Here is an 18,745-nt window from a genome sequence, read left to right on the forward strand (position 1 = left end):
ATTTCCCCACCATTTACAAATTCCCTGGCCTTGTCAAAGTAAACACATGCACACTCACGCTTGTCTACTTCCTCTCTGTAGCTGAAGGGAAACTCAACACCACTTACAAAAAACACAGCAGCAACAACTGTCCCCATTAATTCATGGGGAAAAAGTACATCAGAAGAAACTGATAGGTAGATGATGGTAGGTGGTAGACCAGTGGACTTCAACTCCCAGAATTCCCCAGCCAACATGGCTGGCTGGGGAATTCTGGGAGTTGAAGTCCACTCATCTTAAAGTTGCTAAGGCTGAGAAACACTGTAATAGGGAAAGCAGAAATAGGTCAGAAATAGGTCAAGGACATTTGAATCTGGAATACTACAAAGTCATAAAAGTGGGATCAGCAACAGCTTAGAGAGCTCCTCCTCAGGAGCAGCATGTATGTGCATTTAAAGATTTATTTTCTCAAATGTTCTGTACCTAATGCACATTTTAGGGCATCAGCCACTCAACTCTGTTGAACCCTCTATTTTGGCTAAAATTCTCTTGGCACTCACTATTCCTATTTTTATTAGGAAGAGAGATGCAGATCTGCCCATTTGTCTGTTGTCCAAGATCATGACTGTGGAATAGTGATGGCCTCAGAGTTTGGGGAAGTATCAATGGGGACCCTTATGGGTATAATCTGTGAAACTTGTGCCTCTGATTAAGATTTCACAACATGACATAGGCATGAATGATGATCATTCACAAAAGTAAGCAACCAAGATTTCAGTTCTGTTCTTCATCATGCGTCTTCATGATGACAACTTCATTCTATCTTCATATAGGTTTACTTTTTGATTTGCTGAAATTATGCCCAAATTGGAAGATTCCTTCGAGGGTGAGGACCCCCCCCCCCCCAAGCCAGCCTTGCTGGGAAAACAGTTTATAACTGGCACCATTCAAGTTGCCAATTTGCCTCTGATCCAACTGATGGGCGTCAATTAAAATCAAGAAAGAAGATGTGCTTTTGGAGGTTTGAACTGAGCAGAAGCCTCAGGATGTGCTCCTGAGCATAAGCAGAGGGCTAAGAAAATACTGAGCAATGAAATTGCAGAATGCTGCACTGAAAAAAAGTAAAATGCTCATAATCTAGTTGTCGTTAATCTAGACCAGTGTTTCTTAAAGTGTGGTCTGAGGACCCCTGGGGGCCTCCCAAGATCCTCTCAGGGGTCCGTGAAACCAAAATTATTTGCCAAATATTGAAGATATTTGCAAAAATTTAAAACAATGTCACTCTTCATTATTATTTTTTACTTGTTAAAAAATACAGGTTTTTTTCCACAAAAAATATGTTATTTATGTTAATATCTAATGGGCTTGTTATTTTTACATAATTCAATAAATATTCAACAAATGCATCAATTTAAATTTTGAATACGGTAAACATTGATAAATATAACCCATACAAACAAAAGCTCTTTTGGGGCCCTCCATAATTTTTAAAAGTGGGAAGGGGTCCTGAGAGCAAAACGTTTTAAGAAACATTGATATAGTGATAGGCTTAGCTGCGTTACCAGTGAATGCTAACAGACTTCATTTATAGTTGAAACAAAAACTATATTTATTACAAAATACATGAGGACAGTCATGCCTTGCTTAACCAAACTACATCTTGATGAAAGAGAAGCAGGACTCTGGGAGTTCCACTCAGATCAGTCATACTGATTATAGCTGTTATTCTGGGTCCAACTCAAGGTGTTGGTTAGCCTTTCATGGCGCAGGACCAGGTCATCTGAGGAACCGTCTCACCCCATTCTATCCGCCCACCCCACTCGGTCCGGCAGCAGGGGCATGTTGTGGACCCCACCAGTCAAGGAATTTCAGCTGGCTGAGTCTAGGAAGAGGGCCTTTTCTGCTGTGGCCCCCGCTCTGTAGAACAGCTTGCCAGCTGAGGTGTGGGCTGCCCCCGCTCTCCTGGCCTTCCGAAAAAGTGTGAAAACATGGCTATGCCAGATGGCCTGGGGCCCTGATGGGACCTCGCATTGTTGGAATTGGCTCGTGGGGTAATTGATTCTGCTCCTCCCGTCATCTTGAATTTAATAGTCTTTTTATGGGTATAGTCTTTTTATATAGTATGATTTTTTAGCTAATTTAATATGGATATTTATATTTGTACTGTTTTTAATGTTTGATTTTAATTGCAAGCAGCCCAGAGTCACCCTCTGGGGGAGATGGGCGGCATATACATTTAATAAATAAATAAATAAATAAAATTAATGTTGAAGATCCTGGTAGTTCAAGTTAATTTTGCATTGTGTGTGTTCTTTTAAAAATGGTTTCATAATATTAGTAAAGCCCTGAAGGATTCATAAACGTAATCTTCCTTCTTCCTGCCCCCATGTAAAGTTGCACCATTACTTTGACTCTTCTTCTTGTTTTAAACACCCATTTCCAAGCTGGGTTCCCTAGAGGTGTTGAGACAACAATATCTAGATCTGTGTTTCTCAAACATGTCAACTTTCAGATGTGGGGACTTCAACTCCCAGAATTCCATGCTGGCTAGAGAATTCTGGGAGTTGAAGTCCACACATCTGAAAGTTGACAAGTTTGAGAAACATGGATCTAGAGTTTCCAGACAGGTGATGCTTCCTGGGAATTTGGCGGGCAGGGAGAGAAGCCCCAGCCCATACGGCAGATGCCTGATTGGGGAAAGCTAATGTAAAATGATCAGGATCAGATCAGGATCCTGATCCTCCAATAACCCAAGATGTCACTGGGAGGCTTCCAAGCAGAACAGATATGAAGTAGTAGTTCTCATGTATTTCCTCCAATAACTGATTTTTTGAGAGGCACGTGGCCTTTGATGCTGCAGTAAACAATGAGGTTGTGCAGATTCAATTCTAAATAAGACTTCGAAGTGCACAAGATTGCAAATGGAGCGCTTCCCTGCAACTCCTTTCAGTAGTCACACAATCTGGGAAAAAGATGCAGCTGCTTTAAAGAGTCACAGACAGGCAACACCTTTGCACCCTCACATGCTCAAGGGCACTTTTTGGAATTGAATCTGAAGTGTTGCACACTAACAATAATAATAATCGTTGAGGTGGGGAGAGAGATGTAAGGAGGTCCATTTATTTGCTTGTTTGCTAAGCTTGTATGCTGCTCCGTTTCCAAAGAATCCAAAGTGGCTTATAAATAACAACATAAAATTAAAACGTAAAAAAATCTGTAACAATAAGAAGGTCTTGAAGTGGCATCTTTTGGGTAGCAGAATCTTTGGGGATCCTCAAAACTCATGCCGAAGGTGAACCAGGTTTTCTCTGCTCTTCAATAATGTAATAGAGCAGTGTTGTCCAAACTTGGCCACTTTAAGATGAGTGGACTTAACTCCCAGAATTCCCCAGCCAGCCATGCTGGCTGGGGAATTCTGGGAGTTGAAGTCCACTCATCTTAAAGTGGCCAAGTTTGGACAACACTGTAATAGAGGCTTTTAAAGGGGCCTGGATGCTGACAAGTATCGCAAATTAGCAAATGCATAAAAAGGGGGGAAACAGAAATTAATAATTTAATTTTAATTATTATTACTTCTTTTTTCACTACTTTTTAGGTATTTTACTACTTTTTAGGTATTTAAACTTTTAGCTATTTTAACGTTTGTTATTTCCTTTTATCAAAATATAAACATATATACACACAAGCACACATTAAGTAACAATACAATGGGGGTCTTAATATTAAGTAATTTGTTTAACATTGAAACTATTATTTTCTAATACTTTGATGTGAATTGCGGTGGTGTGTGGTTTTTTTTTAAATCTTACATTCAACTTTGGATGAAAAGTTAAATCATCTTATGCTTCTAACGCTGACTTCCTAAATGCCAGTTAATACTGATAGAATTTGTACTTTTCCCTTTTTATTTTCTATATTTTCAGCTTTTTAAATAATAGAACGTTAATAAGTTTTAATCATATTATATAAACCTTACTGCTTTGAAAGCTGCATTGAAATAATACAGTGCATTCCGATTTATAATATTACAATAAATGGAAAAAAAAATTAATGTCATAGGGAGGGGGTGGTCCAAACACTGAAGGTAAGTTGTTCCAGATATGGGGACCATCCCTGAAAAGGCTTAAGCAGAGGGGCCCTGAAGATGGCATTCCGTTACATTTGGGGGCCCCCGCGAGCCCCTCGACTTTGTAGATTTCTCCAGGCTGGGAGATTCAACTGGGTGAGGGCAGAGATATCCTGATATCCCATGGGGCTGAGAAGGAGATAACCCACACCTTGAATTGCACCCAGAAGCTGACTTGTATGAATCAGAATGTTCTAAAAATTAGGAACAACATGGGATTGAGAGGGAAAGGCTGCTTGGCAGATGTCCCGGGGGACCCACCCACAGTGATGCAGCCTGGTGTTCCTTCTCCTTCTCTTGCTGGCTGACAACATCTGTGGTTTTCCTCTGCAGCTGCCCCAGTTCCTGTTCACAACTGGCCAAAGCTGGGCTTTGTTTCCATTGCCAGTCTTTCCCCCCATGAAGTCCTTTCACTTCTTAATTCTGGCTGCTATGGCTGCAGCCATCCTGGCAGGGACAACCACAGGTGCTCCTCAAGGTAAGCTTTCCGTCCTTCCTGGCAAGACGCGGCCTGATCATCTCGCGGCCAGACCCATCCGATGGCTTGGAAGCCTCCTTCAGCCCACGCCAGCCAAAGCTGAGGGCTCTATCGGCTGGTGCAGCCGGGCGGCACACAGATGGGGACGTTTCGAGTACAGCGACCCTATTTTCTCGGAAAAAATAAAGGGCAGACCTGAAAAAGGGGCCAATCTGAAAGAGGGTCAAAAGGAGAACCATTTCTTCATTCTTTATCCCTTTGCTTCAAGAGCCAAAGCAAGAAAACCTTTTACAAACGCTCCTCTTCTGATCAAAATATCTAAAATCAACCCGGAGATGTAAATTTATTTGAAAAAGACAATTCCATTTCCAGGTTTTTCCCATGAAGGTGAAAGACGGGGGGGCCATGAAGTGGTACCATTTGTATGGTAAAAGTTAGATGGCCGAAATGAAGGACAGAAGTGAGTTTTTGAAAAATGAATCGATCTCAAGGAGAGCTTTCTGAAATGAAGGATTGTCCTTTATCATAAAGGACATAGGGTCACCGTAGAAAGGCAAATTCTACTCCATCATAAAGCGAAGGGACAGTCACTTGTTTAGTTTAACTGCCTCCCCGCCCGGCATTATTTGTTAAGAAAAAATGGGAGAAGAAGGAGAGAGACCACGTGTTCCTACGAACAAAGCCAGGATTAAAATGCAATAGAATTAAAATAACGAGATTATCCAGTTAACTGCTGTAATTGTGCTTTAGCGTCACATGATAAGGCAAAATTAGCAGGTGATTGCTGAATTGTATTTACTGGATTCAGGCGCTATCTCACAAGTTAGAATCGTAACTGGTTTCTTAACAGGGTTTCTTGTGACATTCTGCCTTGGCTCTTGACACGGAGCTGCAGCGGGGCCAGTCTTTCTCCCTTAGCCCGGCCTACCTCACAGGGTTGTTGGGAGAAAAAGTTGGCGGAGATAGGTTTATGGATGCTGCCTTATTCTCCTGAAGGAAAAGTGGGAAATAGGACTTTTGAGAGTAAGTGTGGTATTGTGAATGGCGAAGGGTTGGACTAGGAGCAGCGAGACCCGGGTTCTAGTCCCCTCTCAGCCATGGAAACTCCCTGGGGGAGCTTGGAGCAGTCCCTCTCAGCCCAGCCTTCCTCACTGGATTGTTGTTGGGGGGGGAAAATAGGAGCAAGGAGACATTGAGTACTCTGTGAGTACCTGAATGAAAGATGAAGGAGAAATCTAATAAATAAATAATAAGTTTGCTACTTTTTGCTCCTGGAGGAAAGGTGGGACATAAGCCTCATACAAGTACTCCTGTGTTAATGACGCAATTGGGAGTGGAATTCCCATTAAGTGAAGCGGTCGTAATGCCCAACATCACATGATCGCACTGCTTAGCGATGGCAGTTCCGATAGTCCCAGTTGCCGTTGTTAAGCGAGGATTACGGTTCGTTAGGCGAGGACCTCACAAGACTGTGACTTCCGACTCCCTGCCGGCTTCCCCACTGACTTTCCTTGTGGGAAACTGGCAAGGAACGTCAGAAATTGTGATCACGTGACCGCAGGGACGCTGCGACGGACAGAACGCTGAGGATCGGTCATAAGTCCCCCTCATTCAGCACCATTGCAAGTTTGAAAGGTCACTGAACGAATGGACGTAAGCCGAGGACCACCTGTAAATCCAGTAAATAACTGTATTAGCTCTGGGGGTGAGATAGGCTGAAGAACTTGGAGCAACTGGCATCTTACACAATTTGTGTGATTCTTAGCACAAAGAAAACACATTTTCCATTTACATTTAACAGCATTGCTTTTACTTTATGTTGCTATGGCTCTGATGCTTGCCCAGAAGTTGGGGTTTGTCAAGATGTTTACAGCGGAGGGTATAAAAAAAGGTGTGGGCTTTGATCCTGGGGTCCAGGACGCCATCTTGACTGCTTTGACTCCCACCCCCTGCTGCAGATACCTCAAGTTCACAGAACGCTCTTGTGATTTTGGCATTTGGGGCTGGCATTGTGGAGGGTAAAGAATAATTAACATTTTTATCCTCATAATTTCAGAGATGGAGGTCGATGCTGGAGCTAAGATTAAAATTCCCTGCAGCCTGAAAGGCGTCCAACTCTCATGGCACTGGGTTCCCCATTACCCCATCTGCGCAGGCATAAGGATGATCCAGAAGGAGATTTTCTTCGTGATTTCTAGCAGCACTTCCACTAATGGAAAGGTGGACAGATTCCAAAAGCCATCACACTTGGCACCACAGGAAATGAATGGGAACTTCTCCCTCACCGTCCAGTTCGATCACATGAATGACTCAGGCATTTTCTATTGTTCCAATGGCAAAGATACCTCATCAGAAATCTCAGTCATTGTGAAATCTGGTAAAAAAAATATAATTGGGGTATCTAAAGCAGTGGTCTTATGGCTTTGGGAAAGGTAGTATTGAATATCCTCATTGTGCCAAATGATGAATGAAAATAGCAGTATGCTGTTTGAAAATGGCTCTGACTTTTTCCAGAAGACCTCTCCCCATCTGGGTGGCCTACCTAAAATGTTGAGAGACCAACATTTGGTTTGAATGAATGTCGGTGTGTGAGTCTTAATATACATCGTGGGTTTGAATGGTCCAAGCTTGCAATTCTAGACCAGTGTTTCTCAGACTTGGCAACTTTAAGAGGGGTGGACTTCAACTCCCAGAATTCCCCAGCCATGCTGGAGAATTCTGGGAGTTGAAGTCCACCCCTCTTAAAGTTGCCAAGTCTGAGAAACACTGGTCTAGACCATTTCTAGCTATTAAAACTTCAGTGTTACTTTTATGGTGTGTGAGGGAAGTGATGTGTTTGAGACCACAAGTTCTCTTAGGCTCTGTTATTGTTAGAATTATATCTCACCTTTGTTTTGTACAACACAAGGCAGCTGTCAGCCCTTCAAGGTAGTCCAGACAAGGAGCATAAACCATGAGTACTAACACTACCTTTATTGTAAGGTTACAGCAAGTCTGAAAGCATTTCTCCCCTCTTTATTTTTACTTTCCAGAGAACTAGGGAGGGTCCCTTCTGAGATGGTTCCCACACCCTTTTTCTTCTGTGGGCTGAGATACCTTTTCCATGATGTTGTCTAGGCTCAGCTCTTTCTCCTGCCTCCCAAGGTCATTCCCACATACCGTTAAGCAGCACATACCACACTCCCAGCTCCTATGATTAGATACCACACTCCCACCTGTGATTTGAACTCACAGTCTCCTGGTTTCTAGTCCAGCACCTTCACCACTACACCAAACTGGTTCTCATAGATGCCTGCAGTGATACTATCTGAGCACAATTGTGGGGGACTCTGATTCACTAACTGTAATTTTTCAGCCTTCCAAAGGCACAGGAATCCTGGCTACATATATAATGATGTCAGTGGAAGGAGTATATAAGTTACTTTAAAACGTTGGGGATGCTATGCAAAATAAATGTTAAGCCTTGCTTAACACCTCCCCAAGTTAAAATTCACGTATCCAAAATTGGTGATTTGTTGAAATCTTTGGGACTCTAGAGGCTGAAAAGATGGATGTGGGCATTTTTGAGTATACTATGGGCTGGCCATCACTATTTTAAAATATGAGTGAAAGTCACTATTTAATGCTGAGGTTCAGGAGACTAATTCCCATTCTGTCCTGCACTGGTCAGGGCAGGGATCACATGCCCAGTTCTGAGGACCATGTTTTAAGATGTGAATAAGCCAGAAACTAACTAAAGAAAGGTGAACAGGATCTGGCAAACCAACTCCTACAAGGGACCGTTGGAAAAGCTAAGAGAAAGATGATCAAAGGAGAGAGCCAGTCTAGTGTAGCAGCTATGAGACCATGAATGCTAGATATGAAGGCTAGCTTGGTGACTTTGAGCTGGACCCTCTTTCCCAGCCCAACCCACCTCACATAGTTGTTGCTATGGGCAAAATAGGAGTTGAGAACATTACGTATGTATGTCATCTTGAGTTGAGCAAAAATAAAGGCAGGATATAAATCAAATAAATAAATTGATAAATGGTAGAAATCTTCAAATATCTGAAAGGCTGTCCTTAGAAGATAGGCCAACTTTGTCCTTTGCTGCTCCGGAAGACCTAGCTAGGAGCAGTGAATGGGAACAGTAGAGAAAGAAGAACTTCAGGACAAATCAACCAACCAAAATCTACTGTTTGGCAACAGAACAGCACAGGTGGGTTCCTATTCACTGGAGGCTTAAAGCAGAGACAGCAGAGCCATCCATTTGGGATATTGTACTACATAGATTTTATGGAACCAAGTCTAGATGATCTCCAGCACGCCTTCCAACCTGTATTTGACAGGAAGGCAAGGACATGCTGATGGTGGTTTCTCCCCAGTGTCTGATTAACAGAGTGTATATTTCCCAAACCAAGAAGATGTCGTTGATGATATAGCCGTTATCGGACCTATTAAAAAAGTAATCTCGGCTAGTATTTCTCATTTCTTCTGATGGATTCCTTCCTGATGAGATGAGGAAAGTTTGCCTTTGTCTGTCTGGTTCTCCTCAACTATTTTTATTTGCTCGATCCCAAATTGCAATATGACAAGGGAGAGAAATTTCCTTCCATCGGTCTCCCCATATGAAGTCACCATGTCTCCCTTCACTGGGAGCATCCCACCCAATGCGCTAGAGAGCTCCGTATGTTACCAGGTAGGGCCACTGATAACTTAAACCTTTCATTCAGATTCCAGGGTCTCTCAAGAGGTGTCCTTACCTCTGCATGTGAAAATCTTTCCAGGAATAACATGTTGGTATTTCTGACAGATGATCAAAGAGGGATGAAAGTTGAAACTTCCAAAGACTCCCGGAAAGGGAAAGAGTGGGTAACCTTGATCTGCCAATCTTGTGAGAAGAAGTCGGCAGCCAGAACTGATAAAAGCACTGCCACCACCTGGACTCTAAATGGTAAAAAAGCTCCTGATCGTGTTTTCAAGGAACTAAGGAATAGAATTATAGTGGAAAAAAGTCCCCAAAACTATGGTCTCTGGAAATGCAGACATCCCACATGTCCTATGGAGCTTGATGGCTATTGTTTGGAAAACAAATTTAGAACTTCAAAGAAACCGGGGATTGAGGAAACTTCTGGGACTACCTCAACACCATTGGGTGAGTATCAGATTCATGCCCTGTCCATATCAGAGCTACCACCTGCATAGATTACGGCTCAGTTGAGTGCATACATGTAGGAGCAGCCCATAACACTTCAGGCACTCAAAACAAGGGCTTTTCCCAATATAAACCTAGTTTTGAACCTGTGTGAGTACAGGGCTGGTTGTAACAGCTGATTCCCATTTCTCACTTTATTTGAAACCCCAGTAGAGGAAAAGCTAGTTGAGCCAGTTTGGTGTAGTGGTTAAAGACACCAGGGTAGGAACCGGGAGACCGTTTTCGTCCCACCTTAGGCACAAAGCCAGTGGGTGACCTTGGGCCAGTCACTCTCTCTCAGCCCTGGGAAGGAGGCAATGGCAAACCACTTCTGAAAACTTGCCAAGAAAACAGCAGGGACTAGTCCAGGCAGTTGCCAGGAGTCAACAATGACTCAAAGGTGCACACACACACACACACACACAAAGAGGAAAGCTAGTTTTCCTTTGCAACCCGTGTGGGCAGCTTTCCCCCCAGAAACTTGCTTAACACTTCTCTTTGATTCCTGGATTCAAGGCAACCTCCGCTCCCTAAAACATCCTACAGCAACAGGCAACAATGAGGTTGCAGCTATAAGGAAACATGACTGACTGCCTAGAATGCCAGCATGTTATCCTTTCATGACCACAGCTTACAGGGACTGTTAAAGGCAAACAGGGAATGATGGCTTGGTGGCTTTGCAGCTCTCCATCTTAAAACCACTCAGACATTTTTGGCATATGGCCAATCAGTTGGATAGAATATGAGCTAAAACTTGGGATGGAATAGTGCCAGAATTCAATTTCTATCCATTTTGTGTATGTAGTGGTGAGGGAATATTTGTTATTCTGGGGTCTGCAGTGACTCAAGGGGAGGGGTACCAACAGAATGACATGCTGTCCACTCTCCTCCTGGTGTTCTAGAGGGAATACTTGATTGCTTCGTGATGTTCCTGGCATGTTCAAGGTCAGCACAAGTGAAAATTACTGTAGGTTGATTCTGTACTGCATTGGAGGGACAGGGACATAGAAATCGGGATGGTATGGAAATGTCCTTTATCACCTAAAAACTAGCAACTTCATCACCTGTTAACTGGGTGAAAGCCAGATGAGAGGTTTTGAGATCTAAAGTTTCATAATTGGTCACATTTGAGCTGGAATGTGTCTGAGCTTGCCCTCAAATGATCAAAAGCCACTTTAGTTTAACAGCAGGACTTTTGTGCTTTTAAGGGACAAAAGGCTGGCAAGAACAGGGAGCTGTCTTTCCCAATTAGCTTGAAGATCTCTTTCTCTCTCTTTCCGGAAAACCCAGGTAGAGGTAGGGAAAGAGAAAATAGAATCAAACATTTATAGATTAGAATAACTAACAGTGTTAGAATCCATTGGAGTTGGGCGGCCAATAAGTTTAAATAAATAAATAAACAAACAAACAAACAAACAAACAATTCAGGATTGATGTCTTATAGGTTGGTTTTGCACAAAGGACTTAGCAAAGACCAGGTTGATTAGTTTGTGGCCCATTGTGTTGAACAAACCCAGCCCGTGTGGTTAATTTACGATCTAGGATGTTCCATGAACCCAGTCAGATGGGTTACTTGTGGTAGCCATGGTTAAGCTAACCATGGATCAATGCATTGTGCAGTACAGCAACCATGATAAGCGATGGCAGAAGGGAGATTGGTGGAGGTGTGTTTCAGGGTAGCAAAGATGCGGTTGGGAGGCCATTGAGCTGCATCTGTCTGAATGTTTTTCAGATGCTCCTGAATGTTGAATATTCAGATGGTGGATGTTTTTCAGATGCAGTAGCAACCTCTTAGAGCTATGGTAGGAAGGAAGTGATGGAAAAGATTGCAGCTCTTCCTAGTCATTCCAAGGGTCCATTGAAATGGGGTGTCATTTTTGGCCTTAGAAATAGATGCACTCATGACAGTGATGTTTCTGACAATGCCATGTCGTAAAAGACTCAGCACAAGCTATCCCATTCCTCAGAAATGAGGTTCCCCCTGAGATCTTGCTGAAGACTCTTGGCCCAGGCCTTTGGTGAGGGCAGTGTTTCTCAACCTCAGCAACTTTAAGATGTGTGGACTTCAGCTCCCAGAATTCCCCAGCCAGCATGACTGGTTGGGGGGTTCTGGGAGTTGAAGTCCACATGTCATGGCTGGCTGGGGAATTCTGGGAGCTGAAGTCCACTCATCTTAAAGTTGCTGAGGTTGAGAAACACTGGGTAAGGGTGATGGAAGGCCCCTTTAGGTGCTGTGTTGGTTTACCTTTGTTCCTGTCGAATTTGCCATCCTTTATTCCTTGTTCTTGTTTATTGTTACATGGTTTTATTCCTTTTAATGTTGTTGATGTGTGAACCGCCCAGAGTCGTTGGGAGTCAGGTTGTGCCGATTAAATAAATAAATAAATAAATAAAAAGAGGAAACAAGTTGAGATTTCCATAGGCCAGGTAATTGGATCCTTATTCCCTCCATCAAGCGTTCAGCCCGATTGTATGTCAAAAAATCAAGAGGGCGACCTTGACGTGCCACTCAAGCTCCAGACCTTCATTATGAACACTGCATGGGCAGTGCCTTCTAAAAAGGGGTAGGGGCTCAGTTGCACGATTGAGGCTGTCGTCTTTTGACCCCTCCCTAGTAGATGCCCTGGAATGGCTCCTTTTCTCAGCTTAGAACAACTGGGATTCTGCTTTGGCAGAGACTGAAAGATACAATGTCTTCGCTCATTCTTTTCTGCCCTATTCTCTGTCTCTCCAAAGACACAACGGAGTTTAACATCCAAATCATTGGCGGTTCAGTGATAGGACTTCTCACTCTCCTATGGATAGGGGCCATTATATTTGCCCTCTGGGAGAAGCTTCGGGCACGGAGAATCAGGTAATGTTAAAAAAAAGAGAAAGGAATGACTCCCTTGAATTCAGTTTGTTTTATTTAATTTATTAATCAAATTTATGTGGCTGTCCATCTCACAGAAAGTTCTTTGCAGGGATGTTACTTCCTTGCTTTCCATGGTGGTGGGAGGTTGGGCAGAAACGGTTGGCAGTTGTCTTCTTCTGGAGTGATGTCCTTACCATCTGGCCAATGAAATCACATGAGAGGTGACTTGTATTCCACTAAAGCATGTAAAGAGTTAACTGGGCGCCTCCTTATAAAAGTAGGGGGACAGAGAACTGAAAGAACTTAGAAGGAGGAGACAGTTTTATAATTAAATAATTCAGTTATGATAATTAACCATTGGAAATTGGATCATTGAGAGCAAATAAAGGAAAAGGAGATAGGGTTAGAGCAATGTCTCTCAACCTGGGCAACCTGAAGACGTGTGGACTTCAACTCCCAGAATTCCCCAGCCAGCATGACTGGTTGAGGGGTTCTGGGAGTTGAAGTCCACACATGCCCAGGTTGAGAGACACTGGGTTACAGGATAGAATCAGTATAAAGAAAGAAAGGAAAAGATGGATAAACTTGGGAAGAAGTAAGCTATCATTCGGCACATAAGTATGACATTCGGTATCTTTCAAGGGAAGAAACCCAGATTCATACAATCTGATTAGAGAATTTTATTGTTAAATAACGTTTAATGGTTTATAAACAACTGGTTCACTGAGCAACGGAGGGACAGACTGCAATACTTCCTGTCTCTAAGATCCTTTCCTAAAGAAGAAGAACCAAAGAGAAGATGTAACCTCAATAATAAGAATTTGTAAGACTAGTATTTTGGCATAATGGCAGCAAGACTTTAAACTATCTTATTTATCCCAAAATGAACTTAGAAGAATGTAGGCAACTTCTGATCAGATAAAGCTTGTTTTGCCACATCTACAATCCTGGGGAATTCCTGGTAGTCTCCCATTCATATATTCCCCACAATCAACTTTGTTTAGATTTTTCTGAATCACCCAAGGTTAGCTGATTGCTGGGGATTTCCATTAGGGATGAATCTTCTAAGCCAGGAGTAGCCACCTAGACCCCCATGGGCTGCCTATGTTTTATTTTATGTTATTTACAAGTGTTTTTATGTCACTTCAGTCAGGCAAATCTAAGTAGCCTACAAGTAATGACAAAACATATAGCATAATAACATATAACTATGATCACAAATATCAATTAAACTATAATTAAATGGTCAACAAACTATAAACTTCATAAATGCACAATAAAGGACACTATACTTACCCAAGGTACTAACTTATTACATCTCCAATCAATCCTGTAGTTCAGTGTTTCTCAACCTTGGCAACTTTAAGATGTGTGGACTTCAACTCCCAGAATTCCCTAGCCAGCATGCCGGCTGGGGAATTCTGGGAGTTGAAGTCCACACATCTTAAAGTTGATAAGGTTGAAAAAAACTGATGTAGAAAATGCATACCTCCAAGGCCCCTTCTGCTGCACCTCATGGGTGATTGGGACTCTTAGAAAATATTCTCTACCAGCTTGTTGTAGAGAGCAAGGAAGAAGACCCTGACAGAGATATGCAAGCTCCATTACCAAAGCGATGAGGGATGAAACATATCTTAAGCCCACAACAGACAGGTAATATTCAGAAGAAGCTCAGACAGGCACCTCCTTAAGTCACTGGAGTATAAGAAGGGGAAGGAGGTATAACACAATCTGATTTGCAAGATCCTGTCATTATAGCCAATCTCAATAAAAGGATTTTTAGCTTTCCTGTGGAATTGATTTCTTGGTCTAGTCAACCTAGTGGGGCTGACACTTGGTTCTATTTAGTAGGTTCTACCTGGAGCAAGCAAAGGTCTTATAGATACCCAGGTCCCAAGCCATGTACAACTATAGAAGCTATTATTAGCACCTTAAATTGCACCCAGGAACAAATGAAGCTCCCCGAATACAGGTGTTGTTTGGGAGTATTGAGTCACTCCTGTCAGGATCTGAGCTGTTGCAGCAGCTGTAGTTTCCAGGTGATCTTCAAGGGCAATCCCACGCAGCGTCAGTTACAGTAGTCTGGTCCTGAAGTGATGAGGGCATGAGTGATTGTCACCAGCAGATGAAGCTGGGCAGAGGCCTTCCTGGCCACAGTCTCCACCTGCTATCTAGTAGGAATGGAATGTAATGTAATCCGGAAACACTTCCAGATTACAATCCAGTTTCTTTTGGTGGAGCACAACCCCTTCCAGAGCTAAAATTGGAACTCTCAGGGTTGCTATAAAGCTCAGTTCTGGGAGCTAGCTGTTATCCATTTAGATAAATACAAGTAATCTTCGACTTATGACCATTTGTTTAATGACCGTTTGAAGTTACAACAGTGCTGAAAAAGTGACTTACAACCAGTCCTTACAGTTACAACCATTGCAGCATCCCTGAAGTCACTTGATCAATATTCAGGCACTTGGAACTGGCATGTATTCATGACAGTTGCATCATCCCAGGGTCATGTGATCACCATTTGCAACCCTCCCAGGGGGCTTCTGACAAGCGAAGTCAATGGGAGAAGCCGGATTCGCTTAACGACCCTGTGATCCACCTAACAACTGTGGTGATTCACTAACGACTGTGGCAAGAAAGGTTGTAAAATCGGGCACAACTCACTTAATGACCGCATTGCTTAGTGATGGAAGTTCTGGTCCCAATTGTGGTTGTAAGCCGAGGACTACCTGTAGAATGGTACCTTTTCTTTTTACTTCAGAAAAGTTAGATCAGTAGAATGGGATGAAAGCCTCTGCATGAGCTGTAGATAGCAGGGGTTAAAAGGCCTCAGTCAGTTCCGATACTGGGAGGATTTTTTTGCTGAACCAGGGGGCTGATTTAGATGATCTCTGAGGTACTCTCAGATTCTAAAATTATTTGATTTTGCCATACTTTATCCTACTCATTCCAACCCCCATATTAAATGCCTGATCCAGCACAACATTGTGTTTTTCTTGTTTGAATTAACCTTATAAAAAGCTGGTATTTAGGAGGCATTTCTCTGTCACCCTTTTAAGCTCCAGTAAGACTGCAAAGGAGTCAAAATCACAAGAGATTCAGAATTCAGTTGGTGAGTACAGTATTTCAGAATTTCCCCCCCTTTTTGCTGGTCTACAACTGTAATAAAGGTTGATTTACTTTTTTTATGTTCCTGATAATGCTTTGTACAGTCCAAATCAGTGCATCGTTCACAGTCAATATTATGGGGTCGACAATTGTTTCTCTTTTACTGGCCACAGTAAAGAGCCTTCCAACTCTCAATAGGACAATATATCCGTTTTTCTATTCTGATTATAATGTATATACCTGAGGAATAAACTGTTGATTTTGTTCACTTAAGACAGAACTTCTCTGGGGCTGATAGCTACAACTGGCCTTAAGGAGTAGGCTGGAAGTTGCATTCCAAAGAGGGTGGGTCTCAGACACAAATTACATTTGACTTAATAGGAAGCTAATTAAAATTTAGTGAGTAACTCTGATTAGTTCTTATATTTTTAGGATTTTTTTTAAACTTAGGTCACATTAAAAATCACAATTCAGTGACAACCTTTAGTGAGACCCTGGTTTGTGCACCCCAGTTTAGGATATTTATATATACCCTTTAATCAAATCTGCAAGCGTGTAATTTGTGTGTATATGTATGCTTATTTAGGTGTATAGTCCCTTCTATTTTCAAGTGTGAGTGTGCTTATTCAGCTGTATAGTCCCATTACTTTTGATTATAATCTACTCTTGCTGCAGATCTTAATCTAGCCAACCTTGCTTAGTTTATGGCAATGAATTCAAGTCTTGCAAAGGTGCTAGATCTTAGCTACCTGACAGCCCAGATTTTGAAAAACATGTGTTAATTAACATGCCACACAGCTGAGGCTCATTTGTAAGAACCTCTAACAGGACTGTTCAGTGCTTTAAATCTGATTTCTAAGAGGTGGTTTGGTCTGTGGGTTATTTAACCTGATGTGTTAAATAAATGATAGTATATACCAGTGTTTCTCAACCTCAGCAACTTTTTAAGAAATGTAGACTCCAACTCCCAGAGTTCCCCAGCCAGCTTGGAGTCCACACATCTTAAAGTTGTTGAGGTTAAGAAACACTGGTCTATTTTATTATTTGGGTTTAATTTTCCTTTCCTTCTTCTTTGGGGAGTATTTTAAATTATAACCCACTTTGCATATTCATGTAGGACAGAAAACAACATACAGATAGTCTTGACTGAATGACAGCAATTCGGACCAGAATTTCCATCGCTAAGCCATGCGGTTGTAAAGCGTGATGTCACGTGACTGCATAGCTTAGCAACAGAAATTCTGGCACTTCTGGTTGCTGTCATTGAGCAAATCACCACAGGTCATTAAGTGAGGATGTCACATGGTCCCCATTTGCAACCTCTTGCTGGCTTTCTATTTCACTTGGCTTGTAGGAAGCAGGCAAAGAAGGTCGCAAATGGCGATCGCGTGACTGTGGGGACACTGTAACCAATATTAGTACGAGCACTGGTCATAACTACCACCCATTCAGCACTGTTGTAAGTTTGAACAGTCACTGAACAAGTCATTAAATGAGGACCACCTGTATAAAAATACTGTAATTTCTGCATCTACACATATCACAAGTAAGCCATAAACCATGGCTTACAAATGTGAGTGGCTGGATTCCCACAATGAGCTAAGCCTAAACCAAGCAAACTACATTGTGACTTAGCATGATGACTGAAGTCCACCTATGACATTTTCAGAATGGGTGCCTGGGAAGAAGAGCTGTTGACCAGGTCTCGAGCAAGTAAAACTAAGATGCTGTAGCTTGTTCAACTGCATTTCTTAATACCATCTTTCAATCCTAGGAGTAGAACAACATCCAAAGAAACAAGGGAAGGAGAAAGATGTGGAGATAGACGAGGTAAGTTAGGTGTCATTTCTACTGTTCCAGATCTTTATATTAATTACTGAATAAATGAATATGCCATTTCCAATATCAGGAAGAGTGTGATTGGAATAAACGTGATGTCCATTTGAGTTTGTGACAAACTGTCCTGTTTCTCAAGTGCAAGCCATTGTAAATTGAACCCGTTCTACCAGTTAATTCACATACTTTTGCATATTTGGCCCTTCGGCTGCTTGTCTGCCATGCATAAACCGGCTACAAATGAAGCCAGTTTAAGAAATCTCTTTTTGGATTCTAATTCTTCCTTCGCTGTGGCAGCAGTGCATTGGCACCCCAAAGAGAAAGAAGAAAGGCCTCAGGATTCAGCTATTTGTTTTGCCTCGCCCACTTCTGTCCTGCCAGACTATGCTGACTCCTTGAAGGCCAACAGGGCAGTTTCACACCCGTCCCTGTGCAGTCTTGCTACTTCCAAGCCAGGTCCCTCAAGACGTTGGGAGCAAAGTCTGTATTTGGGCTGCAGAGATCCAGATGACCACCAGGAGACAGCAACAAGTGATTCCCAACCTGAACAACTTCCAGTTGTGTGGACTTCAGTTCCCAGAGCTCTCAGTACTAACTGCTCTGGCTAGGGAATTCTGGGAATGGAAATCTATTTACCTTGGGCTTGCTCATGTGGGGAAACAGTGATTAGAGATATATCTTTGCTGCCACCTGGTGGTCATCTTCTGGATCTTTATGGCTTAGGTATGGTAGCTCTACTAAGAGGAGACCGAGGCAGATATTAGACAAGTCTACCAGAGGGTGGAGGAGGATGGAGGGCAAACACCATTTCTGGACTGTCTGGCATATTTCTGGAGGTCTGGCCACCCTACAAGTCGGACAGGATGGAAAACTCCATTCTATTGATTGCCAATTCCAGCTTCTGCAGATGGAATAGGGAAGAAGTAATGTCTGGCCGTTAGCCTGAGCTAAAATGCAGGAACGTTGATGAGGGTTGAAGGAGTTTGCTATACACTGACCCCACAGGCCTTTGTCTTTTGTTCTCTCCCCGTTTTGTCTTTTAGGGGGCAGAAGGGATCCAGTACACAGTATTACAATTCAAGGAGCTTGAGCAATGCCACGGTCAGAAAGACAAGGGAGCGCCCGCTGTCATCTATGCGGAAACGCTTGCAAGCAATTGTTCAAGAAGCTGATCGGTCCCAAAGGTTG

General features: G+C 42.6%; 1 protein-coding gene across 1 annotated transcript; it reads left to right on the top strand.

The window, feature by feature from the left end:
- Positions 1-4,504: 4,504 nt before the first annotated feature.
- LOC148216799 (uncharacterized) lies at positions 4,505-18,730 on the top strand. The gene is made up of 7 exons (XM_088134659.1): positions 4,505-4,583; positions 6,640-6,960; positions 9,376-9,717; positions 12,493-12,610; positions 15,673-15,725; positions 17,496-17,551; positions 18,601-18,730. Exons 1-7 carry the CDS (start codon positions 4,505-4,507, stop codon positions 18,727-18,729), a joined length of 1,098 nt encoding a protein of 365 aa, XP_087990785.1. The 3' UTR covers position 18,730.
- The last annotated feature ends 15 nt before the right edge of the window (positions 18,731-18,745 follow it).

Source organism: Python bivittatus, unplaced genomic scaffold (genome assembly GCF_059951505.1).
Source record: "Python bivittatus isolate LINGU-HERP-01145 unplaced genomic scaffold, Pbiv_v1 ctg000080_np1212, whole genome shotgun sequence".
NCBI lineage: Eukaryota > Metazoa > Chordata > Lepidosauria > Squamata > Pythonidae > Python > Python bivittatus.

Bases quoted from the DNA above. Each gene is read 5' to 3' on its own strand.
- LOC148216799 (XM_088134659.1), top strand. From the start codon at position 4,505: ATGAAGTCCTTTCACTTCTTAATTCTGGCTGCTATGGCTGCAGCCATC. The intron at 6,961-9,375 runs GTAAAAAAAATA...TATTTCTGACAG, and splicing joins CTCAGTCATTGTGAAATCTG to ATGATCAAAGAGGGATGAAA. The intron at 9,718-12,492 runs GTGAGTATCAGA...GTCTCTCCAAAG, and splicing joins GACTACCTCAACACCATTGG to ACACAACGGAGTTTAACATC.